Here is a 24667-nt window from a genome sequence, read left to right as displayed (position 1 = left end):
TAGTCCGGGGTTCGCCTCAGCCATCATTGATTAGTTCCAAATGATTAGCCATTCGCACTGTTGGTTCCCTGCAGGGATGCAGCGGGATGGCCCTATAGAGCTACCTTAGCGGCCGAAACTAAGATCTCACTAGCCTATGATAATGGGGCAGAAACGAACATGGGACCAAACATTACCCATGGTGCTAGGTGGAGGTCGATATGAAGGGCAAAGGCAGGATCTTGGACGTAAAGATAGGCTGATCTTCATCAGGCCACACTCATCATAGTCAGCACGAATCTTGCTCCCCGGCGTCGATGGCCAACTTGAGGAACAGAACTCGGTTGAGTCTGCGAAAATATCATGAGGGCTGATTTGGTTCTTACTTTCCTTGGACTCCGTCTTTGCTGGCACTTCCAGTCTATCCAGACCCCATAGCGCAAAGTACGCACATAAGAAACAAGTCTTGCAATCGATTGAAGATCCTGCAGATCTCGAGCCCTATGGAATGGCGTCATCTGTCACTTAGCTGGGGAAGCGAACTTGGCATTGTGAGACACTTTTATAAGACACTTTTTAAGCTGGTCCCTTGATTCGTCTTGGACCCTGTCGTGCCTGTCCCGGCACTCCTTGAAAGAAGCTACTCTAGCTGGTCAGACGGGGAGACAGATTCCCCGCTTCGTGGCGTCTATGTACCAATGTGCCATGCTGCCATGCCTTATTGAAATCTTCAGCTGGACACATGAAAAGCTTGATTATGACGTAGAACGAAGTCATCTGCAACCCTTCTAGAGACGGTGTGGAAGATGAAGACTTGGGTTTGTCTTAGCTTTACGGGAGTCGACACCTTCACTGTTTCATACCTCGCAGCTTAGAAGATGTTGTATGAGGATCCAAGGCTATCACACTGTTAGTATCCCTTTCGCAGGGGCTGTGTTAGAAGAGTTTGCAACGGAGCAAAGCGTCTTGAGGTCGGTATCGAGATCAAACATCTAGTCACTTGGACGCGGTGGTAACACTGGATTTGGTCATCTAGGTGCGCGTGTTTGGTTCGTGCCCACTTTTCATCACGGGAGGGAAGCAACGTCCAATGATGGAAAGAGAGAAACTATTTCTACAATGTTATTTCTGAAAGGTAGTATCGACGGGTATTGAAGTGCATCGCTATATATCCCATTGCATAGGCATGCCACAACTCATCATAAGGACGACTATCCCTCAAGATTGCTTCGGTTCGGCTGTAAGCAAGCGCACTTTCCGAAATCGCTGATTCTAGTACTTCGAGAGGACTACGACCGGAACTGAGTGCGCTCTTGTGTATGTAATTTCTGATCTCTCCGGCCTTCTCCTCCTTATAGAACCTGTGTTTCTCGAGTTAGCATTTGCTGCAGTGCGACTTGACAACATCACGTACGATAATATGTCGTTCGTTAAGTTGATAAACTTCCCCATCTCTGGCGCCGCCGGCATGAAGCGCGATATGTCAGGGCACATGTCTCTGTAGAAGCAAAAGTATGTGTAAACTTCAGGAAGACCCTCCTTTTCCCGGAAATAGTAGGGCCAGCTGGGAGCCTCCATCGAAGGGACAATGGTCTGATAGTCTCGGCGAATCTCGATGGCGTTGGAGTTGACAAAAGCTAGCGCGGACAGTACGATCAGATTAGCAACAACGGGATCATAGTAGTCTATTGTCGACCTCAGGACGTCGGCAAAGCACTCTAGGACGTTGCAGGGCTGCGGATCTCCTCGTGAGAATCGTGACTGGAAGTTTGCCAAGTTTGGGCCTAGCTCGGCGTTGAGGTCATCAATGATGAATCCAAGCCAGGTGAAGAAGCCGATGTGAACCTGAATATCGAAAGGGTGAAGGGGGTACATCTCCTGCGCAGAACATTAGCTTGATTACCTTATGTTCCTTAGTTAGGTAGCGAAAATTTGTGACGTGTAATTAACATACCGCAGCTACAGCCAAGCCGGCCTCGAATCTCATCATCGAGCCATCGTCCCGACTGACGTGTACGCCCGCCTTGCGACCTCTCGAGAGAACGGCCTCTCGGAGGACGTCTTTACTCTGCTTCGCAGGTTGGGTGTAATTGATGCACTTGAGAAACGTCGGGATGAGACATGAGAGATGGTGCCGGAGCCCCTCCATGGCCGGCGTCACTGTCAATGATTCTGTCATATCAACGTTTACCACTTCAACAGTGCTTGTCAACTCTCTCCAAAAGGAACTCGAGCGGCAAACGCTGTCTTTAATCTCCATAGGTCCCCACATCGAAGACCATTCCGTGTAAGAGGCTACATGTAGAAAGACCGTACTACGAGACTGAGCTGAGATGCTAATCCGAACTGTCCGCAAGGTATCGAAACAAAAACGCAGCCCGCGGACTTAACCTAAAGGTGCAATTAAGTAGAGTTTCCGCGTCACCATTCGACAACCAGGCGGTGAGTAAATGAGTCATGGAAAGAGTGAGAATGGGACTCGGGAGTTCGGTGTCGTTTTGGGCCAGTTTCCATAAGTTGCATCTTGTCACACCGCACTACCCCTAGGCTGCACTTTGGAGAGTCCGGGCAGGGCTTCAACTGCTACTACTGGAGTTGTGGAAGTCTGATTGTACATAGGTTGCATTGGAGAGACGCGGAGGATTTCATGCTCGATATTCTCCTCCAAACAATGGATATGTTTGCCAGGTTCTGAACATATTGTCTCTATCCCATAGCTTCCAATCAATGTCTTCAGGAAGCTATGCACGATTCAGTTCTAACATCGACGGAGTAGTGCAGGTCGTACCGGCACTTGAACCCGAAGTGGAGACTAATAAACTCTAAATATATGAATACAAGATGCGAAAGAATAGGACGAATCGTTGGACCCTTGACTTAGCGGAATACCCAGAGAACGGCTCACTAGCGGTAGCAGGGCTTCAGTTGAAGTCGATGGGCGAATTTCGATATATTAAGCAATCTTCGACGATGAAGTCACTGTGTATGAGACTAGTCTGTCACTCTTCAGTTCTTCTATTCAGCTTGTCAACCTCATAGCCGATCTTGTCTCGTATCCCATTATTCTGTCTCTTTCTGGACAAACAACCTCTTCAACATGTCGACCACAACCATTACTGCTACTCAGCAGGCGGATCGGAGCAGATTCAACTTCCAGCATCGATGGTTTGACAGGACGATCGAGCACTGGGAACAGCGCACCGGCTCTATCCGCAGTAAAAAGTTGAGGATTTTGGAAGTTGGCTCCTTCGAGGGCGGTTCCGCGACGTGGATCCTCGACAACCTCATGGATCACCCGGAGTCGACATTTATCGCCGTGGATACCTTCGGTGGAAGCATGGAGTTTCAGAATGACACATACAAAGAATTTGAGGCTTACGACATTCCCTCTTTGGAGAAGCGCTTCCGATCCAACGTCGCGAAATGCCGCCACGTCGACAAGCTTACCGTTATCAAACGGTCCAGCCTTGATGCTCTCCCGACACTGAAGCACCAAGGTGCTCGTTTTGACTTCATCTACATCGACGGATCTCATGTCGCTCTTGATGTCTTGCACGACGCTGTTCTCGCCTGGGGCATGCTCGAGGTTGGAGGCACCATTGTATTCGACGACTATACCTTGAACAGGTACAACGAGGAAAGCTACAACCCGCCTGCCGCAGTCGATTCTCTCATTCGATGCGCAGCTTTTGAAGCGCATGCCACCCAGGCAGGATCGCAGATGTGGGTCAACAAGGTGCCCCAGCTTTTCCCGCCCACTCTTAACCCGGAGAGGGAGTTGATTGTTGAGGACGACTGAGCGTCAACTTGAGAGAGATTCGGATGGAATCGAAGTAGAGTAGAAATACAGGGTCCCTCGTTAGTGGGGCTGAGATCGTTGAACCAATTCAAATGAAATGATACATTCGCATCATGCTGGGTAGAGCCAAGTAGAAAACATTGTAATACAATCCAAGAACCTCACAATGAATCCTGTCGTACGTTAGTTGCTACTCCGTTGTTACCATTAGTGGCCAAACCAATGGCTGTCCGGGGACTAATTCCAGGAGTCTCGCACTTGATGCCTTTCAGCAGCGTGAACACTTGATTGATCCTTGTTACCTGCTTCAGATGTTTCCGGTCGTTTGTGGCTAGGGATTTATTTTCATGCTCCAAAGGCCTGAATAAAGTACTGGCCGGCATGGCTTTTGTGCATCGACTTGACAAGTTCGACTCAGTTAACTCTTGCAGCGGCCCACAAATATGGATAATTGAAAACTAAACTTCAAGTGAATATTATCGTGTACATGGGTGATGACTCCCGACATTTCACTCAGGACCGAATGCGTTGTGAATGAGGAGCCCCTGGTTCTCCTTAGCCGACAACCATTGAGCCATTGCCTCTATTTCCCTGGCAAAAGAGGTCATACCGTCTCCAGAACTCCACTCAAGTCCAGCTCCCCTGAGATGCAAGAACACGGTGGTCATAGCACTCTCGTCTGCTGATCCACAGCCGCGACTACTAGAGCCCGCAGAAACCACGAGTCCGACTCGTGGTTTTTGCACCGACTTCAACATGTCCATATTTTCGAAATGTGAGAGCCTTGCATCATCCGTGGAAGACCGCGACAGGGGCGCGCTCTCACCGAGTCCAGGGGCCCAGTTAAACATAAGTGAGCCGTGGACCAGAGGCAGTAGCGGCCAAGGCCTCTTCTCGGAGTTCGGGTCTTCGAGCTTGTCCATGATAGCTCGCCAAGGTGCGGACGCGTGTCTGGTCTGAAGTTCCTGCTCTCGCTGCATTTTACGCAGGAATTCGGAGACTGTTTCCGGCTCGTTGCCACATCTCGGTATCTCCACCACGTTACAAACTATTTGCACTGTAGGGCCTGCCACGTCGCCGGCCTCCCACCGCAGAGACCTGCCGTGCTCCTTGCCGCGGCGTGGCATATCGGTGTCCGTGACGGACTTGGGAAGAAAGGGGTTATAGTGTAATCTCGCGGCTTCGACACTGGAGAATACGGCTACCCTGAATTTGCGCCCTGTTGCGGCTTTCGTCGTTGTATAGCCACTTCGACTCGCGCTTGCCAACGCCAATGCGGCCTTGACGATGGTGGATGTGGATACGGTCATAGAACTTGGGGGATTTGATCTAAGGGCTGACATCGTAAAGCTGTGCTGCACTTGATGGCTTTCTCGATAATGATCATCCAGTGAGACTTGCATCCAAGATGTCGGACTTGGCCACAATGCCCCAGCATCAACATGTTTGGGCAGAGAGGCAAGACGATCGACATGCCAATTCACAGCCGCCGTAGCCCGCGGAGAGCTGCGCAAAGCGTGACCTAAATCTAAATAGGGCTGGTAGTCCTTGTACTCTCGTAGTTGTGCTTGGATGCCGGCGGCAGTCAAACCGCCTGAAGCAGCCATCGACACGGATCGGTCGAGGTCGTCGTAGAATAACTGCCCTGCGGAATGATCACTGATGGAGTGATTGGCGGATGTCACCATCGCCGCAGTGCCGGTTTCTTCTACGTCGAAGAGCATGACTCGATAAAGCGGCCCAGGGAACGTGTTCTGTTGCGGTGCTGGAAATCGATGGGCCTCAGCAGTATTTCCGAGCGCGATATCCTCAAGATCTTTCAAGCAGCGTACGACACCGCCGTCTTGGATGGCCAAGTCGAGGTACTTTGCCGAAGGGCGCATGATGACGTGGAATGCGTCCTTTGTCTTAGGATTAACACCGCGCCAGTCCGCAGACCAGACCATGAACGAGCACATGATGGGTTGATTGAGCAACGCCGCTTCTACGGCAATGCGAAGTTCCTAAGTGACAAACGTTCTATCAGTGTCCTGAAAACTATGTGTAAGAAATAGATTGTGACTACGTACCTTTTTAGTGGTCTTTATCTTGGTACTGATGGCCATGTTGAAGTTGATGGTATCATAGAAACCACACTGAGCCTGCACGGCATTTGAGTCATACACAGGACAGATGTTCTCAACATCTTCCCACCCAAAACCGCATGGCGAAATGGATTCCAGAACCCGATTTTTAATCCATTCGTAAAGTGTCGCTTCGGGTGCGATATCCACCAAGTCTTCTACTGAAATAGGTCTTCGTGTTGCAATTCTGTCATTGGCGGCCGCCATCTTTCTATCCTGTTTGCTGAGATGCGCTACACTGGTGTCTGTGATCGTTGACTTTGTTTTATCGTCGGCTGACAGGCTGCGCAAAAGTTCAATCTGCTCCGCAACAGTCGATGCTTGAGCCATGGCTGCCAATGGTAGCGCTATACCCGTTTGCTTTCTGATTTTGTCGCGGATGCGCATCATACTGATGCTGTCGATGTACTGCCCTAGGGGCATATTAACGTTCAGCTGGGATGTATGCCCTAGCCCGATTGCCGTCGCCCAGATGACTTTGACTTGCTCTTCGTGATGCTTTCCAAGCCCGGACAATGTACTGTATGCCCCTGAAGTAGCCTGCCTGTCCAGATGGACTGCTACAGCCTGCTTCAGCTTGAACTTCTGGATCTTACCCGAGGTCGTTCGCGGAAAGTCTGTTAGGTCAAGATCCTTGAGATTGATAACCAGATCCGGGACATGCATCATGGTCATATTCTGCAGCACTGTTTCTCGAACTGCCCTTTCGACCGTAGCAGCCTGTCGATCACCTTTGATCACCACAGCGGGAACCTCTCCGGCGATGGTGTCCTTAATGCCGACACTGGAGAACGTCTTGCGTCAGCGCTTTCTGTCACTGTGACAACCAAGTAGGACTGAATTAGAAATGCCTGGAAGTTAATAACTTACACTTGTGGAATTAGAGGGCGGAGGACAGAGTTCTTCATGAGAACGGCCTCAATGGCGGCGGGGGAAATGTTTTCACCACCACGAATAATCCTGCGAAGCAACTGTTAGTCGAAACAAGACAGGCGAGGTGTGCAACGCCAATATAGTAGCACATACATGTCCTTGTAACGTCCGGTGATGAAGAGATCTCCGTTCTCGTCCATTTTTCCCATGTCTCCAGTCTGAAACCACACTCTGCTTGTCTCATTTTCAGTGTAAAATGCCTTCTGTTCTTTACACTGGATGTATCCAGACTGTCCTTCACGGTCTATCATAGGACCATATCCATGGATCTCTCCTGTGACATTTCGTGGGACGACACAGCCTGTGACAGGATCTACGATTTTGATACCGTGACCCATCGGTGGCTTTCCCACAGACATCTCTTCCGAACCGGACAAAGAAGTGTCGCGACCTGTGTTAGGAACGCTCACACTGCCAGTGCTGGTGAGTGCGCCTTCGGTGCAACCATAGGCGTTTTCGACAACTTTAGCTCCGAGAACAGTGGTTGTCGCAAGCACCTCCTGCCTGGTCAAAATCGTCCCGCCAAAGGTCACACTGATGAGTGATTCCAGTGGAGGCTGGTCCTTTCCCATGGCGGCAATCAAAGCGTGGATCAGAGTCGGAACCAACAGTGTGTGCGTGATCCGCTCTTGGCGAAAGGTGGATAGAAGTGCTTCCGGAGTCGAAAATGCCGGTCCGGGGAAGACCAGGGCGGCGCCACGGCCGTGTGCGGTTTGAATACAAGTCCAGCCGTTTCCATGATTATTAGGGAGAATACTGCATACTCTCGAACCAACTTGTGGGAGAATATGAGACGGTGAAAGTAGTAGTCGGCTGTTCGTGTAAGTATTCAAGACCGTATGGCGGCAGAATAAGCCCTTTGGCGTGCTTGTTGAACCGCTGGTGCTACTAAAAAATTAGCATCAGCCAGATCTTGAAGCAGTCGGTAAAATTGGGTTAACATACAAGAGAACAATGCCAGCCTGTGCAGGATCCCTGATCTCAAGGCTAAGAGTTGAGTTCGAGCGGAACAAGTCATCTCTGTCAGTGCCGTCGACCGGTCTCATCAAATCATCAAGGCGAAGCCAGCCTTCTCTTGTCTCGGACCCCGAAGCCAATATCTTAACAACGTGGGGCCCAAGAATGCTGTTGTCAACATCCAGCTTGTCAATATCTCTGGCCACATCCGAGTTGGCAGCATAGATCAACCTCGGGCCACTGCTATCGGGGGCAAGACTCAAAGCAGTTCTGAGCATGTGAGCTGTCTCATCGCGATTCTTGAGTGCCAGGGGATTTAAAGGAGTCAAGGTGCAACCTGTTGCGACAGAAGCCCAAGCCGCAAGTACAAAGTCGGCACCATTTTGAAGAAATGTTACCACCGAAGTTCCAGGACCGAGTTCTTTCAGCAGACCAGCATCTGCAACTATAGAATACTTGGTCACCACGAGCTTGTGGATAGCTTGAGCGAGAATTTGAAAAGTCCAGCGAAGATACTGCGGGGATTCATTCTCGGAACTTGTGCCTTCAGAGCCAGACGGGCCAACACTGGAAAAGCCAAACAGATCATGAGGCTGATGAGAACACACCAAGGCCAATTCGTTTGGGTGACTGTCTATAGCCGAAAGTAAGCCATCCCAGGCGTCAGGAACTCCCGAAAGATCGAGAGGCGGACCGTCGGCTACGCTGAGATCAACTGAGGCTGACACTGGGGCAACCATGTTCAGTTTGCTGAAGTTCGGAAGTTATGCAAGTTGTTTTGTAATTTTGAAAAGTGAGTTCGCTGAGAGATTGAGGGATAATACTTACCACACCTGTTGCAAAACGTGAACTTTATGGCACAAGTGGCATGGGTGGCGTCGGTGACACCGGAGACACCGGTATATTCAGATTCCTTAGGATCAGTCCTCGTCCCATACGAGTGTCTCGCTCACCGCTCTATTCGTATCAGCAAGGCATGGAGTTCTTTGTATGATGAGTTGATTGGCCATGAGCACATACGAATAAATTGATTCTCGTTCACTGAGTCCTGACTCGACACTTTTCTGTCCCTGGTTCGTGATTCCGAACCCACAGTTGCCAGGAAGGCAAATCCCACACAGTAGAAACTTAAATTCGGTAATTGTGATATTTTATGGCATCGAAAGCACCCCTCCTTCTGCCCTGGATTACGAAAGTCAAAGATGGAAGCGCTTGCGACAATCCACATGGCCTGACATAGATCTCGGTCTAGCGTCATAGAGAGCGTGCCATTTCATCCACTCTGTCTGCCCCATTTCCTACTGTAAGGCATTAGCGAGATCACCCAAGTATTTTCCCAAAGTGAACCATTCAAATGGCGCCAAATCTCCCAGTGCCAATATTTCCCGTCCACTCCCTGCATACGCCAGAATAGGTGCTTTCCGGGCCATTCGCAGCAGCCCGTAGGAGATCTTAAATCGGGCGCTTTCTTCCAAAGAATGCATTGGCTTCCAGGATCTGGCATTTACGCTTGATTATCTTCAGGCAAATCCTGCAATCTACGTGCACGTTTTTCACCCAGCAAGATCTCAGAAAAGGCCTAACCGCCTTTCACACAACCGCATCTGTTTTGATTCCCTTTGACATTCCCAATTCTGGTCAAATCAATCTTTAAACATGACTTCTTCCACATCTCAAATAGCACATTTCTCATCTTTGGTATTCACTAGCCGATTGTTCTATGTTGCAATCGTATCATACTTCCTCATTGCCATTGTGAGGTCATGGAGTCGCTTATGGCATTTACCTGGCCCCTTCCCATGTTCTTTCTCATACTGGCCAATGTTCAGAATTCGGTGTCACGGAACTCGCGCGTATGCTGAATACGCCAGACTCACGGCGCAGTACGGCAAGCTCGTTCGTATAGGACCTAACGACGTAATCACGTCCGATCCGGAACTTATTAGGCGCATGTCAGCAGCGAAGTCAACTTATGAGCGCAGCAGCTGGTACAAGGCGACTCGGTTAGATCCATACCACGACATGATGGGTAGCGTGCTTAATAAGTCGGCCCATCACTCTTTGAGGACGAAGCTATCTCCAGGATACGTGGGAAAGGACATCCCAGGACTAGAGGCCAGTATTGACTCCGGTATCGCGGATCTTGTCAACTTGATCCGTCTTAAGTACACGTCGAGGTCAAAGATCGCCAACATTTCTGAAATAAGTGGAAAGAACCGGGCTTCTCAATCCTCAGATTCGGAAACCGTCGATTTCGGCCGCCTTGCAGACTACTACGCCATGGACGCTCGGTCAAGGATGTCTTTTGGGCGGCCTATCGGACTTTTGGAGAAGGATACGGACGTCTTTAGCCTTGTCAGAACATCGAATATTGCTATAGATGTGCTGCAATTCTTCACGGATATTCCCGCGCTACAGATGATCTTCACGTCGGATCTCGTGCTTAGATTCTTGGGACCAAAGCCGACGGATTCGAGTGGTTTCGGAAAGATCATGGGGTAAGTCGATAGGGTTTCTGTGAACTCGATCTTTCAATTACAAGGCACAGCCTGTGACTTGGGAAATCATCGTTATGTTGACCGGTGTGGCCTGTAGACTCGCCCAGCAGCACGTTGTGAAACGTTTCGCTCCGGATGCAAAGGACGAGCCCGACCTACTTGTGAGCCAAACTGAGAAAACATTGTTAACACCTTTAGATCGTTAATAAGTTGAATAGGGATCTTTCATTCGCCATGGGCTTGACCAACGTTCCGCGCAGTCTGAAATCATGTTTCCCATGGTCGCTGGCTCGGATACAGCCGCAAAGGCCATCAAGTGGACAATGCAATACCTACTAAGCAATCCTTCCACTTTCGAAAGGCTTGAAGAGGAAATTATGACAGCGATTTCAGACGGATCAATCTCTGAGCCCATCACTAACACAGAAGCTCTGAAGCTACCCTTTCTTCAGGTAAGCCCAGGCCGCACATAACGAGTTGATAGAAGCGATAAAGCTCCTCGGCTTCGCGCTAACACTGGTCTGCTCAGGCAGTCATTTTCGAGTCCCTCCGCGTTCATCCGCCGTTCACTGGGTTGCTCATGAAACAGGTCGGGCCTGAAGGCGATATGCACGAGGGCAAATTCTTACCTCCAGGTACAAGAGTCGCACACGACACGTGGTCAGTTACGCATGATAAAGAGCTATTTGGACACGACGCCGACGAGTTCCGGCCCCAGAGATGGCTCGAAGCCGCTGACGCCACGGTTAAAGAATGGAAAAAACGAACCGAGTTGGTTTTCGGTGCTGGCAGGTGGCAGTGTGCGGGCAAAGCGGTGGCCATGATAGAGCTGAACAAGATATTTGTCACAGTGAGTGTCCCAAGCATCGTGGAAAATGAATCGAAGTATAGATAACTAAGATTTTTGATCCTAGCTCATTCGTAACTTCGAGTTCCTGCCGACGACTGCCCCTATGTCGATTGTCATTCGAGTTCGTGAGACGTAGGAGACATAACGATGGGGGCAGAAACCCTATTCTTGGAGATATGAAATGGGAGCACGGCGATATGGGCCGGCAACCAGGTATTGAAGTTAGACGGACTTCAATAGATGCGACAGCTTCTCATAAATCCTCGAAATAAAGAAAAATGCATAAGGTGCCTCAACATGCTGCTCCTTTAGGTCATGAGTGACGCTGCTTCGGACATAGCGCAAGTAAATAAGCGCTCCCCCCCCCCCCCTTACACCGTTACGTCATGAGATACTTCAATGGCTCTTTTAACACTTCTCAGTCTGTGGCATCCTCGAGTACCGGCTTATCTAACTCTACTCTCCAGAATCGGCTGGAAAACGGAAGAATTCACCACATGTACAAGGACGGGAGTGTGTGACCTGACATGGTGACGCAAGGCGATCTTCGCTCTCGAATAAGTGTGGTCTCTCAAGATCCGGTTTTGATGCCGGAAACTGTTCGTTTGATATCGATCCTTTCTGCGTCGTCTCAAATGACAGAGAGATTTCGCAAGTTTTAGAGAAGGTTGGGCACCGAGATATTGTTTCGAGATAGGGGGGAATGAATAAGTATATTGACTCTGCTGTGTGGTCAGCGAGTCAGTAGCAGCTTCCCTGCCTGGCTAGAGCCAAGTTGCGGAAGTCCAAGGTTTTGTTACTGGAAGAGGCAATGAGCAAGTAAGTTGTGTTCTTTTGCAGATGGGTTTTTGTTTTCAAAAAAAAAAAAAAAAAAAAAAAAACGGTCGGGCCTGGCTAACATGTTGCAGCGTTGATGCTGCGACTCATTCTAGGATGCAGAATGCAACAGACACTGAGTTCGCTTGGCAGTGTTGGTGGTGATGAATCGACTTGGGCATGTGGGTCTTTACGACACAGTCGCTTTACTCGGAGAGGGAAAGGTTCTGGACTTTGGTGCACCACATTCGGAGATAACCGACTTTTCTGGACTGTATGGGCAGGGTAGCAACTTATTTGAGCGGTGTAAGAGAGAATTACCTTTGAATCAATTTACCCACGTTCAACAAATTAAAGAAAGGCGCTGGCGGAATTCCCTGCAGAGAAACAGCAAGTGCGAGCCCCTGTTCTGGTGGGGCATTGGTTATAATTAGCAGCAACCTTATCCTTATCAGATGGAGTCTGTGCTCGAAAAAGACGTATCTTGCCCCACTATGGCGCAGCAACTGCATCACGTGCCTCTGACCTGGCATTGGTAATTGTCTCTTTTGGTTGGTTCCTGCGTCCCCGTTGCTCCTGCACCAATCAATCGTGGTCCAATTCACTGCCCCTGCCCCGCCCCCGCCCCCGCAGTACTCAGCTCACCGCACCGCAAGGACGACGGTTGACGGACGGCACGGCACCTCGCCTTCACTCCAAAACCTAACTTTACCTCACTCACACTATCCTTAGCTCCAGCTCACGAGCAACGCTCGTTTGCGTTGCAATTCTTAATCAGTCTTCCGACTGATTCCGACTACATTGCTATTCCTAGACCACTTCTATTTCCCTCCCTCTCCATAGTACCCACCATGCCCAAAAACACCCCAGCGCCCGATGAGCCCGTCGTCACTTTCAGCTCGGGCTCCAACGCACCGGTTGCCCTGCGTCTTCTCCACCTCAACGATGTTTACCACTTGGAACCCGCGAGCGCTGAGCCGGTGGGTGGTGTTGCTCGCTTCATCACTGCCGTCAACGAGTACCGAAGCCACGAACGCTACCAGGGCCAGCCCGAGCTAGTGACTCTATTTTCAGGAGATGTCTTCAACCCCAGTCTCGAGAGTTCAGTCACAAAAGGTACAGCGCATCCCCATCACGTCTCACTTGTCTGTCACTTGTACTCATTGCGCCTCAGGTGAGCACATGGTCCCAGTGCTCAACAAGATCGGCGTTGACTGCACTTGCGTTGGTGTAAGTGGGCCTCAAACTTTACTGCTGCTTTCTCGGAACTTACATGCTTCACAGAACCATGACTTCGACTTTGGAGTCAAGCAATTCGAGCACTTGACTGCTAAGTGCAACTTTCCCTGGCTTCTCGCCAATGTCCTGGACCCGGCCCTGGGCGAGAATGTACCTCTCGGACATGCCAAGCACACGCACATGATCACATCGTCCAATGGTATCAAGATCGGTCTCATCGGTCTCGGCGAAAGAGAATGGCTAGAAACGATCAACAGCTTGCCGCCCAACATCATCTACAAGTCGGCCAGCGAGACAGCCAAGAAACTGGTCCCGCAGCTCCGGGCTCAGGGTGCCGACATCATCATCTGTCTCAGCCATCAGCGCGAGCCAAACGACAACAAGCTTGCCGAGAAGACGGAGGGTCTCATCGACATAATCCTGGGCGGACACGACCATTACTACGCTCATAGCTTCGTCAATGGCACGCACGTGCTCCGATCCGGCTCCGACTTTAAACAGCTTAGTTACATCGAGGTTCGGAAAAGGGAGGACGGTTCAGGAAAGTGGGACTTTGACATTCTGCAGCGCGACATCGTCTCCTCTATCGCGGAAGATCAGGAGACACTAAAGCTTACCGAAGACCTGACCTCCAAGCTGAAACACAGCCTGGCCAAGTCCGTAGGCTGGACAGCCTCACCGTTGGATGCGAGATTCAGCACCGTCCGGATGAAGGAGAGCAACATGGGGAATTTCGTTTGCGACGTCATGAGGCATTACCACAACGCCGACTGTGCCCTAATGGCAGCTGGCACAATCCGTGGCGACCAGATTTATCCTCCCGGTGCGATCAGGGTCAGGGATATCACCAATTGCTTTCCTTTTGAGGATCCCGTTATCTTTATCAGAGTGACTGGTCAGCAGCTCTGGGATGCCTTGGAGAACGGCGTCTCCCAGTACCCAGCACAAGAAGGTAATCTCCATATAGCATACTGCTCTCAAAGGCCCTGGAAATTGCTGACCCATCAGGCCGATTCCCGCAAGTATCCAACATCGAGTACACGTTCGACCCCAGCAAGCCAGCGGGCTCCCGTATCGTAGCAGCGACCCTTGGAGGCGGACCGATAGAACCGGAAAAGAAGTATACACTTGCGACCCGAGGGTACATGGGCAGAGGAAAAGGTAATTTTGGAGCTTCCTGCAATCAGATTGTTAGCTGACCAAAGTAGACGGATTTACCAGCCTGCTCGTCGAGCCCGAGGGCGGAACCGCCGAGGAAATCGTTTGCGAAGAGAACGGCATCCTCATCTCCGCCATGTTGCGCCAGTATTTTATGAGCCTTCGCACAGTTGGCCAATGGAAGAACCTCAGCGAACACTGGGTCAAGGTTGCCGAGAAGTGCCACAGCCCGGTCGAGCCCCGGAAAATGTGGGAGACGCCGGCGGAGACGGGCACGTCGGACCCCAAGCCAAAGGTTGAGTCAAAGTCATGGGCTGAGTGGATGGTCAAAAGACATGCCCTAAACGTCAAGCCCCCCAAGGATGACTCCGACGAGGAGGTCGATTCCGAGGATGAAGTGGACAGCGTCGCTCAGATTGACATGGAGATGCTCATTATGCGTAAGTTCTTCGCTAGATGGGCGAGCAAGGCGGGTGTAAAGGCTGAGGTATGTGACCCTCTGCATGAGGGGGAGTTCACGGTCGACTGGACCCGTGTCATTGCACCAGTTCTAGAGGGACGCATCAAGATGATCAGCTAGACAGACAGTTACAAAAGTTCACAAAAATAGACTAAAGTGCATTCATTGGGATTCAAAAGAAATCTATCAATCCTTAAACGTTGCAGCCCGTTTCCTCCATGTTCTATGAGAGATCGTGGTCCTAAGTCTATCGGTACGTACTTTTGAACGGCTCTTTCCTCCGTCTCATGGTTCCCCCCGCCGCCGCTTCCGTCCCGTTCCGTGGTTTATCAAAACGACATGACAACTCCCACTCACCTCCATCCCGTCTCGCTTGCCTTTCGGATGAACATCCCTTCAAACCTAAATCGCGTTGATCATCCGATTCTTACATGAGATAATTAATCCTGTTTACTACTACTATCTTTCACTTGATCTCCAATCTTGCCCCTGGATAGCCAACTCACAACTTGCATCGCCACACCAAGCGTCTTGGCTGGTGCATTCTCCCGCCAGTCACATCTCCCTTCTCAGCAGAAATTTCTGATTCATGCCAAGTCTTGAATTTGTCTCCTCCAGGGCTGCTAGCGGTCATTCTTTCATATTCTCATGTCGGTCAAAAAAACTCTAGATCACATCCCTGTTCCCTACTGGCGTACACTAAGCCCATCCAGTCGTGCCAGTCTCTCCACCTACGGTCTTGGCTACATTGCAACTCAAAACAACAATCAATCAGAAACATCTCTAAACCCATGTCGAAGCCGGCTGCTGCGCCATGGGCAAGCCCTTCTTGGACCCCAACGCCTGGCCCACGACAATCATCCGCATGACGCACTCGGCGCTCTCGCGTGTCAGAACCTCTGCGTCTAAGATGGCCTCGTCCAGCGTGGATGGTCGCTGCAGGATACACGTGTACGCATCGATCCCGACGTCGTAGTTGACCCGCGCTCCTGGCCCTATGGTTCCGGCGATTGCGATGACAGGCAGGCCGTGCTTCTTCGCGCGCACGCCAATCTCTGCGGGAATTTTGCCGCGCGGAGTCTGGTCGTCGATGCCCCCTTCGGCCGTGAGCACCAGGTCACAGTCAGTGAAGAGGCCATCGAAATCGACATACTCCGCCACCACCTCATATCTTGGCCGGAGCTTGGCGCCGACCAGCCGCAAACCGGTGCCCAGCCCTCCAGAAGCCCCTCCACCGGGCGAGAGGCCTACGTTGTCGTCGCAGAGGAAGCGACCAGCCAAGACGGCGAGGACTTCCATGGCTGCTGAAAGACGTTCTGTCTGCAATTCGCTGGCGCCTTTTTGCGCGCCAAAGACTCTGGCAACGCCATCGGGGCCAGAGAGCACGTTGTTCCAGTTGACGGCGACCTCGATGGTGACGTCCCTGACACGCTTGTCGATGCCGCCAAGGTCAATGTTCCTCAAACGCAGAAGGGACTCGCCCCCAGCAGCAACGGGAAGCGAATGCCCATCCTCGTCAATAAGCCGAGCGCCAAGCGCCTGGAGCATTCCCGCGCCGCCGTCACAGGTGCCCGAATCACCGCATCCGACGACGACCCGCTTCGCACCAGCGCTCAAAGCAGCGGCGAGGAGTTCGCCGACTCCAAAAGTTGTGGTAAGGCCCGGGTTGCGAAGATGAGCAGGCACGAGACTCAGGCCAGCCGCTGCCGCCATTTCGATGACGGCAGTCTTTGGAGTATCGGGATTGTTGCTACCCAAGATACCGAAGAAGGATGCAATCGGAATGCCAACGGGGCCCGTGACGGTGACTGGGTGAAGCGTACCACCAGTCGCCGATACAAGGGCACGAGTGAAACCCTCGCCTCCGTCGACAAGGGGAACCTTGCGGACGATTGCTTCTGGCATGACAGCCAGAATGCCCGCTTCGATGCAGTCAGCTGCAGCGTCTGGCTGTAAGCTTCCCTTGAATCCCGAAGGACATACAAGAACTCTCATGCCCTCTGGAACAGGAAGAGAACCCATATCGGCTTGATGAGTGATGTTTTGGGGTGCGGACTCGGCAAGATCAATGGGAGATGGTGATGACTCTCTAAGATCAGGTGTTGCCGTGATGTTGTTGTGGGCAGAGTTCATTTGTTTGAAATCAAGCGAATGATGTTAGCGAGTGAAGTGGTTGCGAGAAGCGAATGTAAGTGACGTAGATGAAGATGTGAACTGACAGTGGTGATGATCCATCCCAACGCAATTCTCAGACACAGCAATCTGCTCTCTTTATATCCTTCTGATGATGATCCGCAGTAGGCTTTGAACAAGACGAAAGTAACACAACTGTAAATGGCTCTTTGCGACTTGCCCTCGGATACCATCTCTCTGGTCTCAAGCTTGAACATGATCAGCACGGGTAGTCTGGCTTGGAGTGACAAGCGTCCAGCTGCCGAGCCGTGGCGATGAGATGCTCCGCCGGTGCGTATTTTCGCAAATGGGCATGCGATCGTGTGATCTTTGCATACCCAAGGCCAGGGACCATGATGGCTTCTCTCAGCCCTGCACGTGTCCCTTGCCTCGATGGGCTGTCGAATGCAACCAACTCACACGAGATGGCTGGAAACAAGGTAAGGCTAGGACCTGTCAACGGCTTCCATGGCGTAGCAGGACATCTACGGAGGTTACATCATGGCACAGCCTCTGAAAGCGGCAGAGCAGAATGACAACTGCGGTGTACCGATCAGACGGTGTACTCTCAAGATTCAACTGGCTAGTATGCGTGGTATCATGATGTCTAATTCCTAGGCGTGATGCCAGGAGTAGTGAGCACGCGACCAGATTGGTTGTCCCAGATCTCGTATCTCATCCGACGACGGACCCCGAAACATCTATTCAAGGTTTCCCGTCTTAAAAGATAGTCTTCCAATCACGTACGGCCGTACCTGAGCTATAAATAAGAATTGCACTTACCTTCAGGGTTATCCTTGGGCTCATGGCGTCGCTTGGGCGGAGTCTAGAAAAATGTTACTCCAAAAACGCACTCATCAGCCACAGTTGACGTAGCAATCCAAGAACCCACTTCCACCCCGCCGATCGACTGCCAAGAAAGCTTCGGCTGTCATTCTCACCCGCGACTTGGTTTGAAGATACACTCTGGCATTGCTGGGTTTCCTTGTTGCATCACCTGGCGGGATGAACTTGGGCGAATGAATTTAGGGATGTGTGACCTCTTGAGCCCGGCTGGTTCTGCCGCTTACAGGAAGGCGGATTTCCTAAGCCCGAGGACATCACGCCAGAGCCGGGGCGATGCTATCATGAGTGCATGAGGCGGTGCTGTTTTCCTTGTCTTCTTGTTGCTAGAAGACTGGGCTTATCAAATTTGTTCACGAGATACGCTCGTTTTTTCAGTCTTGAGGAAATTCATATAATGTGCTAAATGAAGGTCTATAGCTTCATACCATACACACAGACCTTTCAAAATTACCCACAACATTCGTTCATAACGCACTTTGCACACTCGCTTCAAGGCTTTCCAACTCTCGCTTCTGCATCTTTATTCCGTTTCTATCATGTCTGATTCGAAACCACATGCCTACTACTTCGTTCCCCGTAAGCCGGTATCGGCAGACTCCGAAACGGGCTTCAGCCTTCACAGGACTTTGACTCGATCTCGATCTAGCCTATGGCGAGGGTGGAGCCCAGGACTACCTTCTTTCACAGAGTATGAGAGAACAGCATACAAATTTCCCTGGCTTCAAAACCCAGTGGAAGAATCTGGTTGCAGACATCCTGGGATTATCCTGGAGACGTCGGCTCATGACGATCGTTCACACTTACTTTCTCATGACCATACGCAGGCAGGACCCTCCGCAGAGATTCCTCTCGAGGGAAAGCCTGCACAGGGTATCAGACCCGATGATCCTGAAGACCCAGGCCTGGTATGTAATAAGTAAACCTCATCTATAGGATTATGGACTCCGACTTGTCAGCCCAGAATTTAGAAAGCTAACCTTCTTTCAGGTGACATGGTCTGGGCCTGACGACCCAATGAACCCAAAGAATTGGGCCAGGCACAAAAAATGGACGGCAACCATCTTGGTCTCATGTTTCACGTTCATATCACCAGTCTCCTCAACCATGTTAGCCCCGGCACTGGACACCCTCGCGGACGACTTTGACGTTGAGTCTGACATTGAGACATATCTCCTCATGTCCATATTTCTCCTCGCGTACGCCGTGGGGCCTTTCGTTCTTGCTCCATTGTCTGAGATGTATGGTCGTGTCGTTGTGCTTCAGTCTGCCAACATGTTTTACTTGATCTTCAATACCATCTGCGGCTTCTCTGCTTCAAAGGAACAGATGTTGGCTTTTCGATTCCTCAGTGGCCTTGGTGGAAGTGCTCCTCAGGCTGTAGGTTTCTGGTCTGTCTAGCGTGGAAACTCTTGCTAACATGATCCTCAGCTTGGTGGCGGCGTACTGAGTGATTGCTGGAGAGCCGAAGAGAGAGGCACTGCGACTGCCATTTATAGTCTGGCCCCATTTCTCGGGCCAGCTGTCGGCCCTATCGGTGAGTGTTACTACCTGCATATTGGGTGCATCTATGGAACATCTTTTTCTTACTATTCTAGCTGCCGGATATCTGACACAGTACCTCTCCTGGCGCTGGATCTTCTGGACCGTCTCCATCGCCGATGCGGTCGTCCAAATTCTTGCCTTTCTTTTCCTTTCCGAGACTTACGCCCCTAAGATTTTGGCAATCAAAGCAAAGATGCTGCGCAAGAAGACGGGTAACGCGAATCTGCGTACAGAGTTTGATCGTCCAGACAGGACTTTCGGACAGACGTTGTGGAAGAATCTTGTCAGACCATTTAGGATGCTTTTTACTCAGCCAGCACTGCAGATCACTGCTGTGTACAGGGCATACCTGTATGGTCTTATGTATCTTGTGTAAGGTTTCAGTTTCTCAGTATGGAAATATGCATGAAAGCTGACTTATCTCAAGCCTCGCGTCGTTCCCTTTTGTATGGAGTGAGCAGTACGACATGGAGCCCGGACCAGCTAGTCTGAACTACATCTCACTTGGCATTGGCTTCGTGATCGGGCTACAAGTATCCGGACCTCTTATTGATAAGGTGAGATGAAGATGCACTCGCAGTAACACCTAGATACCATTAACTCACAAATTGCAGGTCTATCGTAAACTCAAAGCACAGAATAACGACACAGGTCGTCCAGAGTTCAGGATCCCTCTCATGTTCCCCACAGCCATAATCACTCCCATAGGTCTCCTCCTGTATGGGATCGCAGCACACTTTGAAGTCCACTGGATCGTTCCAAACATCGGCGCAGCGATTCTAGCCGCCGGCCTCATCCTGTCTTTTCAGTGCGTGCAGACGTATGTCATCGACTCGTATGAGAGGTATGCTGCCAGCGCAGCAGGTGCGGCGGCCTTTGTGCGGACGATGGCTGGTTTCAGCTTCCCGTTGTTTGCACCGAGATTATATGATGTGTTGGGTATTGCCTGGGGCAATGTGCTGCTTGCTGGTATTGTCTTTGTGATGGGACTGATTGTGCCGTTTATTATGTGGAGATGGGGCGCGTGGCTTAGAAGCAAGAGCCAGTATTGCGCTGGTTGAGTAATTATCATATGTGAGGTGCGTATTGGTCTGAAGAAATGTTAGAATAGAGTTGCGATATCAGGAATGATTTACGATAGATAACTAGAATTATGATAACTTACTTTTTCGCTTTGAAACAGGCAAGCATCAAAGAGCTGAGACATAATGATTGGAAATGTGCTGGCAGAGTCACTTAGGACTTGAGGCCGGCTCTATAACAATCCAGTAGTGACTAGCTTGTAGTAAAACTCCAAGGGGACGAAATATGTTATTTGTAAATGCCAAGCTCTTATCCTATGAGTTTCAAAACTATCAATATCTAGAACGGACTGGTGGCCACGGTACCATCATCCTGGCTACTCTCATGAGGTTCTGAAACGGCGTGTAAAACCATTAGACTGAAGATTAATCATCTATCATGTGAACCCTTACGAAGTCTCACGACTACATCGAGGCCAAAAGAGTCTTTGTCATACTCTTTCAACACGACAGGCAGTCACGAAACCATTTCTCCCAACTAGGCAAGCAGGCTGCAGCGTGGTTGACCAGGAACTTATATCCCAGTTTTTGAGTGTCTGGAAGGTATATGAGTCCCACGAAATCCTACTTTTCACTTCTCATCCTTACCCACCTTACGCCCGCCAAGCAGTCAAACATTACAAGCTCCCATTGAAGATTTTATCTCGACACTTTACTCTACATACTACGAGTCAACAATTATCTCACTTCAACTATCAACATGACCAGAATGGACATTCTTGACTGTTCCCGCAGCGACCTACTCTCGTGGATAGACCTTCGAGCCCAAATCCCCTGTCCCAAGATCATGGTCGGCGCCGCCATCGTCCGCCGTGGACCCTCCGGAGCCGAGACTCTGATCCTTAAGAACAGGCCCGGCCGTGATAACGACAACCTCCACGGGATTCCCGGAGGCGAGATGAAGGATGCTGATCCCACCGTTCGAGATGCCATCATCCGGACGGTCGCTGAGTCGGTCTCTCTTCAGGTGATTGATGTCTGGAATTGCCTTCCACCTATCCTCGACATCCAGGAAGAGACGGTGGAGGATTCGTCGGCCAAGGGAAAAGAAACCGTGGAGAATGCTGTTGCGGGCCCGTCGTCCCAGGCTGCCCAGGCTGCCCAGCGTGTTGTGATCAGGCGTCCGGTGGTTCATTTCAATTTTGTTGTCATTGCCAGAGGAGATGGAGCTGGCTTCCAGGTCAATGTAGAGGAGCACGAGATGGGAATTTGGATCGATGCTGAGAAGAGTGCTGACATCGAAATGAAAGATTCTTTGAGGGACGTTGTGAAGACGGCAGTCAGGCTTTAGATACATGCGACTGTTATCGGGCTGCTGTCAGGTGGCTGCCCCGACGTGGGTGCCTAGCCTAGGTCAGCTATGAGATGAGATGAGATCAATAGACAAATCACGGGCTTAGAAGACACTACAATTGCGTGTTTTGACTATATTAAGGGTATATGTCCAATGATTAAAAGTTCCGTGTGCTTACACACTATTAAGCCATGCAATGACGGTTCGCAACCCGGGATATCAAAGCTGAAGCAAACCCATTACCAATCTTTCTCCATCATCCATCATTCACCCAATCAAGTAGACTCCCTCAAATCGACGCTCTGGCGATGTTCTTGCCCTGGACGAGACCAGGACCCTTCTCGGTGAAGAAGGTCTTGGCCTTGGCGGCGCTGACGATGAAGCCAGGCAGCTTCATCGTGTTGAACTGGCCCGTAGCCTTCTTCTTGCCAATCGTCACAAATACCTGGGGCTTGAGCGTGAGCTTGAGGTCCTTGACCTTGGTCTCATTGCCGGTGAGGACGGCATCGAGGTTGTCGGCGAGGTGCAGCGCCTGGCCCTCGGCGCGCATAAGCTGCTTCGCCTCGAGGTTACCGATGTCGCCGACGCCCCAGACGTTGGTGAGGCCCTCGACACGGAGGTCGTGCTTGAGCTTCAGGCTGCCCTTGTCATCGAGGAGGTGCTCCGGGATGAAGGAGGAGTTGGGCCGGACGCCAAAGAGAGGCAGGTAGAGATCCGCGGTGAGGGTCTCGCCATTGGATAGCTTGATGGACTTGAGGGCGTCAGAGGTGTTGGCCTCGGTGACGCGGGCGTTGGTGACGAGCTTGACCTTGAGCTGCTGGAGGTTCTTGGCGGCGATCTTGCCGAGCTGGGGCAGGAGGCCGGGGAGCGGCGCGTCGCCCTCGACGATGAGGGTGATTTGCTTGGTAGAGCCGTAGGCGTGGCCGAGCTCACCGGCGGTCTCGACGCCCGTGGTGCCGGCCCCGGAGATGATGATGGAGTTTGCGACCTTGACCTCGGACTGGAGGTTGTGCCATGCGGTAAGGGTCTCTTCGTGGGTGCCGATGGTTTTGAAGGGGACGCCGCTGGCGAGGGATGAGCCGGTGGCGATGATGAGCTGTGCGTACTCAAGTGACTTTAGGCCCTCCTTAGTCTCAATCTGCACTGTGTTGGATGTGGCGTCGAAGGTGGTAGCCTTGCCGAGGACGAACTCGAAGGCATCCTGGGGGTACTTTTCGAAGCCGGGCTTGATTTCGTTGAAGAGAGTGTCGTCGGAGAACTCGCCGGGAATAAGACCGCGCACGGCGGCGCAGTTCCAGTACAGGTGGGTTGAGGGGGAGACGAGGATGACCTTGAGATCCTTGACCTTGGGCTGGGTATACTTGAGCAGCTTATGGGCGACGCCGAGGCCTGCGTAGCCTGCGCCCAGAATCACGACCTGCTTGACCATTTTGTGAGGTTGTTCTGTTTTCCTTGGCAGCGAATGATGAGAGGTATGAGATGTTGTTGAGGAAAAAGGGTTGGCGGGATGAAGGTGAGATTATGTTCCCCAATCAAGGGAGAAAGTAAGCAAGGTCGCCGGTATTTGGGGGCCGGAGTTGAGATTTGACGGTACGGGACTGCCGTGGGGGAGTGCGAGAGTGGACACCTGTGAAAGAGCACCCAACGAGGCACAGTTGCTTGGACAAAGAGATCTACGATAGGAAGAGAGGGCTCAAGGCATAGGCGCAGGGTCTCGAGAAAAGGATGGGAGCGAGGATAATGAATGATTTTTATCGGCACAAAGGTAGAGGATCCGGGGACTTTTTAGCTGACGCCCTGGGCTTCGGCCCAATCCTTCCCATCTCATCCATCCCATCCCCAAAGATGCGAGGTACCACACGCTTGCACGCACGCCGGCATAGTCGCACTGCGGCCCGGTCTTTTCCCTGTGTGCCTGTACCTCTCGCGCTGGATGGAACCATTTGAGAGCCAATCCAATGTTTCAGACGAAGCGGCGCTCGGATTATTCAGCTCTGCTTGCGTGTGACAAGCGAAATTGGATTTGGTAAAGCTTGGTGTGCTTCTCTTTTCTTCTGGCACCCGGGATTTGGGATCAGACACATGGAGCGGGTTAACTACAGTGGTATCCATAGACTGTGATGCTACATGAAAAAGACGTAGGAATAAGCCCTACTGCAGATGTACTCCGTGCCGTCAGACAATGTCCGGAGCTTGCCCAGGGCTCCAACATGCACCAACCAACATGGTAAAGGCAGGGGTCCAGGCCGAGTCAAGGCAACGGCGCGGCGGGTGCCACGGCATTAGTCAGAGGTAGCGCGCGCTCTTGAGGAAGACGGGGACAGAAGATGATTTTTCCTTTTTCTTTTGGATCATATGCTTCTTGCTACATTGATTGCGGAGAACTGGCCAGATGGGCGCCTAGTGGCTGTCTACGGGCACTTTGGCTCTTTGTTTCTGTACTGTGCCACTCGGGATGCCGCGCGCCGGAAGCAAAGGTCGTGACCCAATGAATAGGCTTCACCAATCGTTGAGTCCCAAGAGTCGCATCGGGTCTAGATTGTCCAGCAAAAGTAGTAGATAATTAGAGTGGGAGATCATAAATGGGGACGGCTCGACTTGTCTTTTTCGGCGGTGTCTCTGGATCCTTGGATCGTTAGATTGCCTTAGTCAGGGGGCTGGGCGGCGCATTGGTAATACTCGCGCGCGCGCGTCGTCTTACCTAAGCATACAATGATGGTGAACGAAGTGGAAGCAATGAGTGGAAGCAAATCCAGGTGTGCGTGTGTCCATCTGTACACCGTAAAACCATCATCAAAGGCTTCCATGTGTTGGTAGTGTCGGCGAAGATAGAGTCCGTTCGCCGTATTTTCAGTCCCAAATGGCCCTGGCTTCGGTCCCGGTATGCGCGGCGCTCGGGACCGAGTGGGGCTCGCTAGG

The 24667-nt window shown here is 51.3% G+C and overlaps 9 protein-coding genes across 9 annotated transcripts; 5 read left to right on the top strand and 4 right to left on the bottom strand.

Moving 5' to 3' along the window:
- Positions 1-1093: 1093 nt before the first annotated feature.
- Positions 1094-2251, bottom strand: CTAM01_13258 (longiborneol synthase; the record flags this gene model as incomplete). Its single annotated transcript, XM_060529262.1, has 3 exons — positions 1094-1340; positions 1394-1857; positions 1934-2251. 3 exons carry the CDS (start codon positions 2249-2251, stop codon positions 1094-1096), a joined length of 1029 nt encoding a protein of 342 aa, XP_060376203.1.
- An 825-nt stretch (positions 2252-3076) lies between these two features.
- Positions 3077-3778, top strand: CTAM01_13257 (SAM-dependent methyltransferase; the record flags this gene model as incomplete). The annotated part of the gene is made up of 1 exon (XM_060529261.1): positions 3077-3778. The coding sequence occupies one exon, from the start codon at positions 3077-3079 to the stop codon at positions 3776-3778; it is 702 nt and encodes a 233-aa protein (XP_060376202.1).
- A 509-nt stretch (positions 3779-4287) lies between these two features.
- On the bottom strand, positions 4288-8531 carry CTAM01_13256 (AMP-binding enzyme; the record flags this gene model as incomplete). Its single annotated transcript, XM_060529260.1, has 5 exons — positions 4288-5781; positions 5848-6685; positions 6772-6861; positions 6928-7719; positions 7780-8531. The coding sequence occupies 5 exons, from the start codon at positions 8529-8531 to the stop codon at positions 4288-4290; spliced, it is 3966 nt and encodes a 1321-aa protein (XP_060376201.1).
- Positions 8532-9447: 916 nt separating this feature from the next.
- Positions 9448-11275, top strand: CTAM01_13255 (benzoate 4-monooxygenase cytochrome P450; the record flags this gene model as incomplete). Its single annotated transcript, XM_060529259.1, has 5 exons — positions 9448-10289; positions 10387-10450; positions 10508-10741; positions 10819-11139; positions 11204-11275. 5 exons carry the CDS (start codon positions 9448-9450, stop codon positions 11273-11275), a joined length of 1533 nt encoding a protein of 510 aa, XP_060376200.1.
- A 1531-nt stretch (positions 11276-12806) lies between these two features.
- Positions 12807-14932, top strand: CTAM01_13254 (5'-nucleotidase; the record flags this gene model as incomplete). The annotated part of the gene is made up of 5 exons (XM_060529258.1): positions 12807-13071; positions 13130-13185; positions 13240-14146; positions 14203-14355; positions 14403-14932. The coding sequence occupies 5 exons, from the start codon at positions 12807-12809 to the stop codon at positions 14930-14932; spliced, it is 1911 nt and encodes a 636-aa protein (XP_060376199.1).
- Positions 14933-15595: 663 nt separating this feature from the next.
- CTAM01_13253 (glycerate kinase) lies at positions 15596-16945 on the bottom strand (the record flags this gene model as incomplete). Its single annotated transcript, XM_060529257.1, has 1 exon — positions 15596-16945. The coding sequence occupies one exon, from the start codon at positions 16943-16945 to the stop codon at positions 15596-15598; it is 1350 nt and encodes a 449-aa protein (XP_060376198.1).
- Positions 16946-18366: 1421 nt separating this feature from the next.
- On the top strand, positions 18367-20433 carry CTAM01_13252 (MFS multidrug transporter; the record flags this gene model as incomplete). Its single annotated transcript, XM_060529256.1, has 6 exons — positions 18367-18735; positions 18818-19207; positions 19259-19364; positions 19426-19744; positions 19800-19929; positions 19987-20433. 6 exons carry the CDS (start codon positions 18367-18369, stop codon positions 20431-20433), a joined length of 1761 nt encoding a protein of 586 aa, XP_060376197.1.
- Positions 20434-21154: 721 nt separating this feature from the next.
- On the top strand, positions 21155-21745 carry CTAM01_13251 (uncharacterized protein; the record flags this gene model as incomplete). The annotated part of the gene is made up of 1 exon (XM_060529255.1): positions 21155-21745. One exon carries the CDS (start codon positions 21155-21157, stop codon positions 21743-21745), a length of 591 nt encoding a protein of 196 aa, XP_060376196.1.
- A 292-nt stretch (positions 21746-22037) lies between these two features.
- CTAM01_13250 (uncharacterized protein) lies at positions 22038-23177 on the bottom strand (the record flags this gene model as incomplete). Its single annotated transcript, XM_060529254.1, has 1 exon — positions 22038-23177. The coding sequence occupies one exon, from the start codon at positions 23175-23177 to the stop codon at positions 22038-22040; it is 1140 nt and encodes a 379-aa protein (XP_060376195.1).
- Positions 23178-24667: the final 1490 nt, after the last annotated feature.

The sequence above is a fragment of the Colletotrichum tamarilloi genome (genome assembly GCF_030869305.1).
Source record: "Colletotrichum tamarilloi strain Tom-12 chromosome Unknown Scaffold_91.1, whole genome shotgun sequence".
NCBI classification, from domain to species: Eukaryota; Fungi; Ascomycota; class Sordariomycetes; order Glomerellales; family Glomerellaceae; genus Colletotrichum; species Colletotrichum tamarilloi.
The sequence above is the reverse complement of the archived record's forward strand: the minus strand, read 5'-3'. Positions and strand labels throughout refer to the sequence as shown.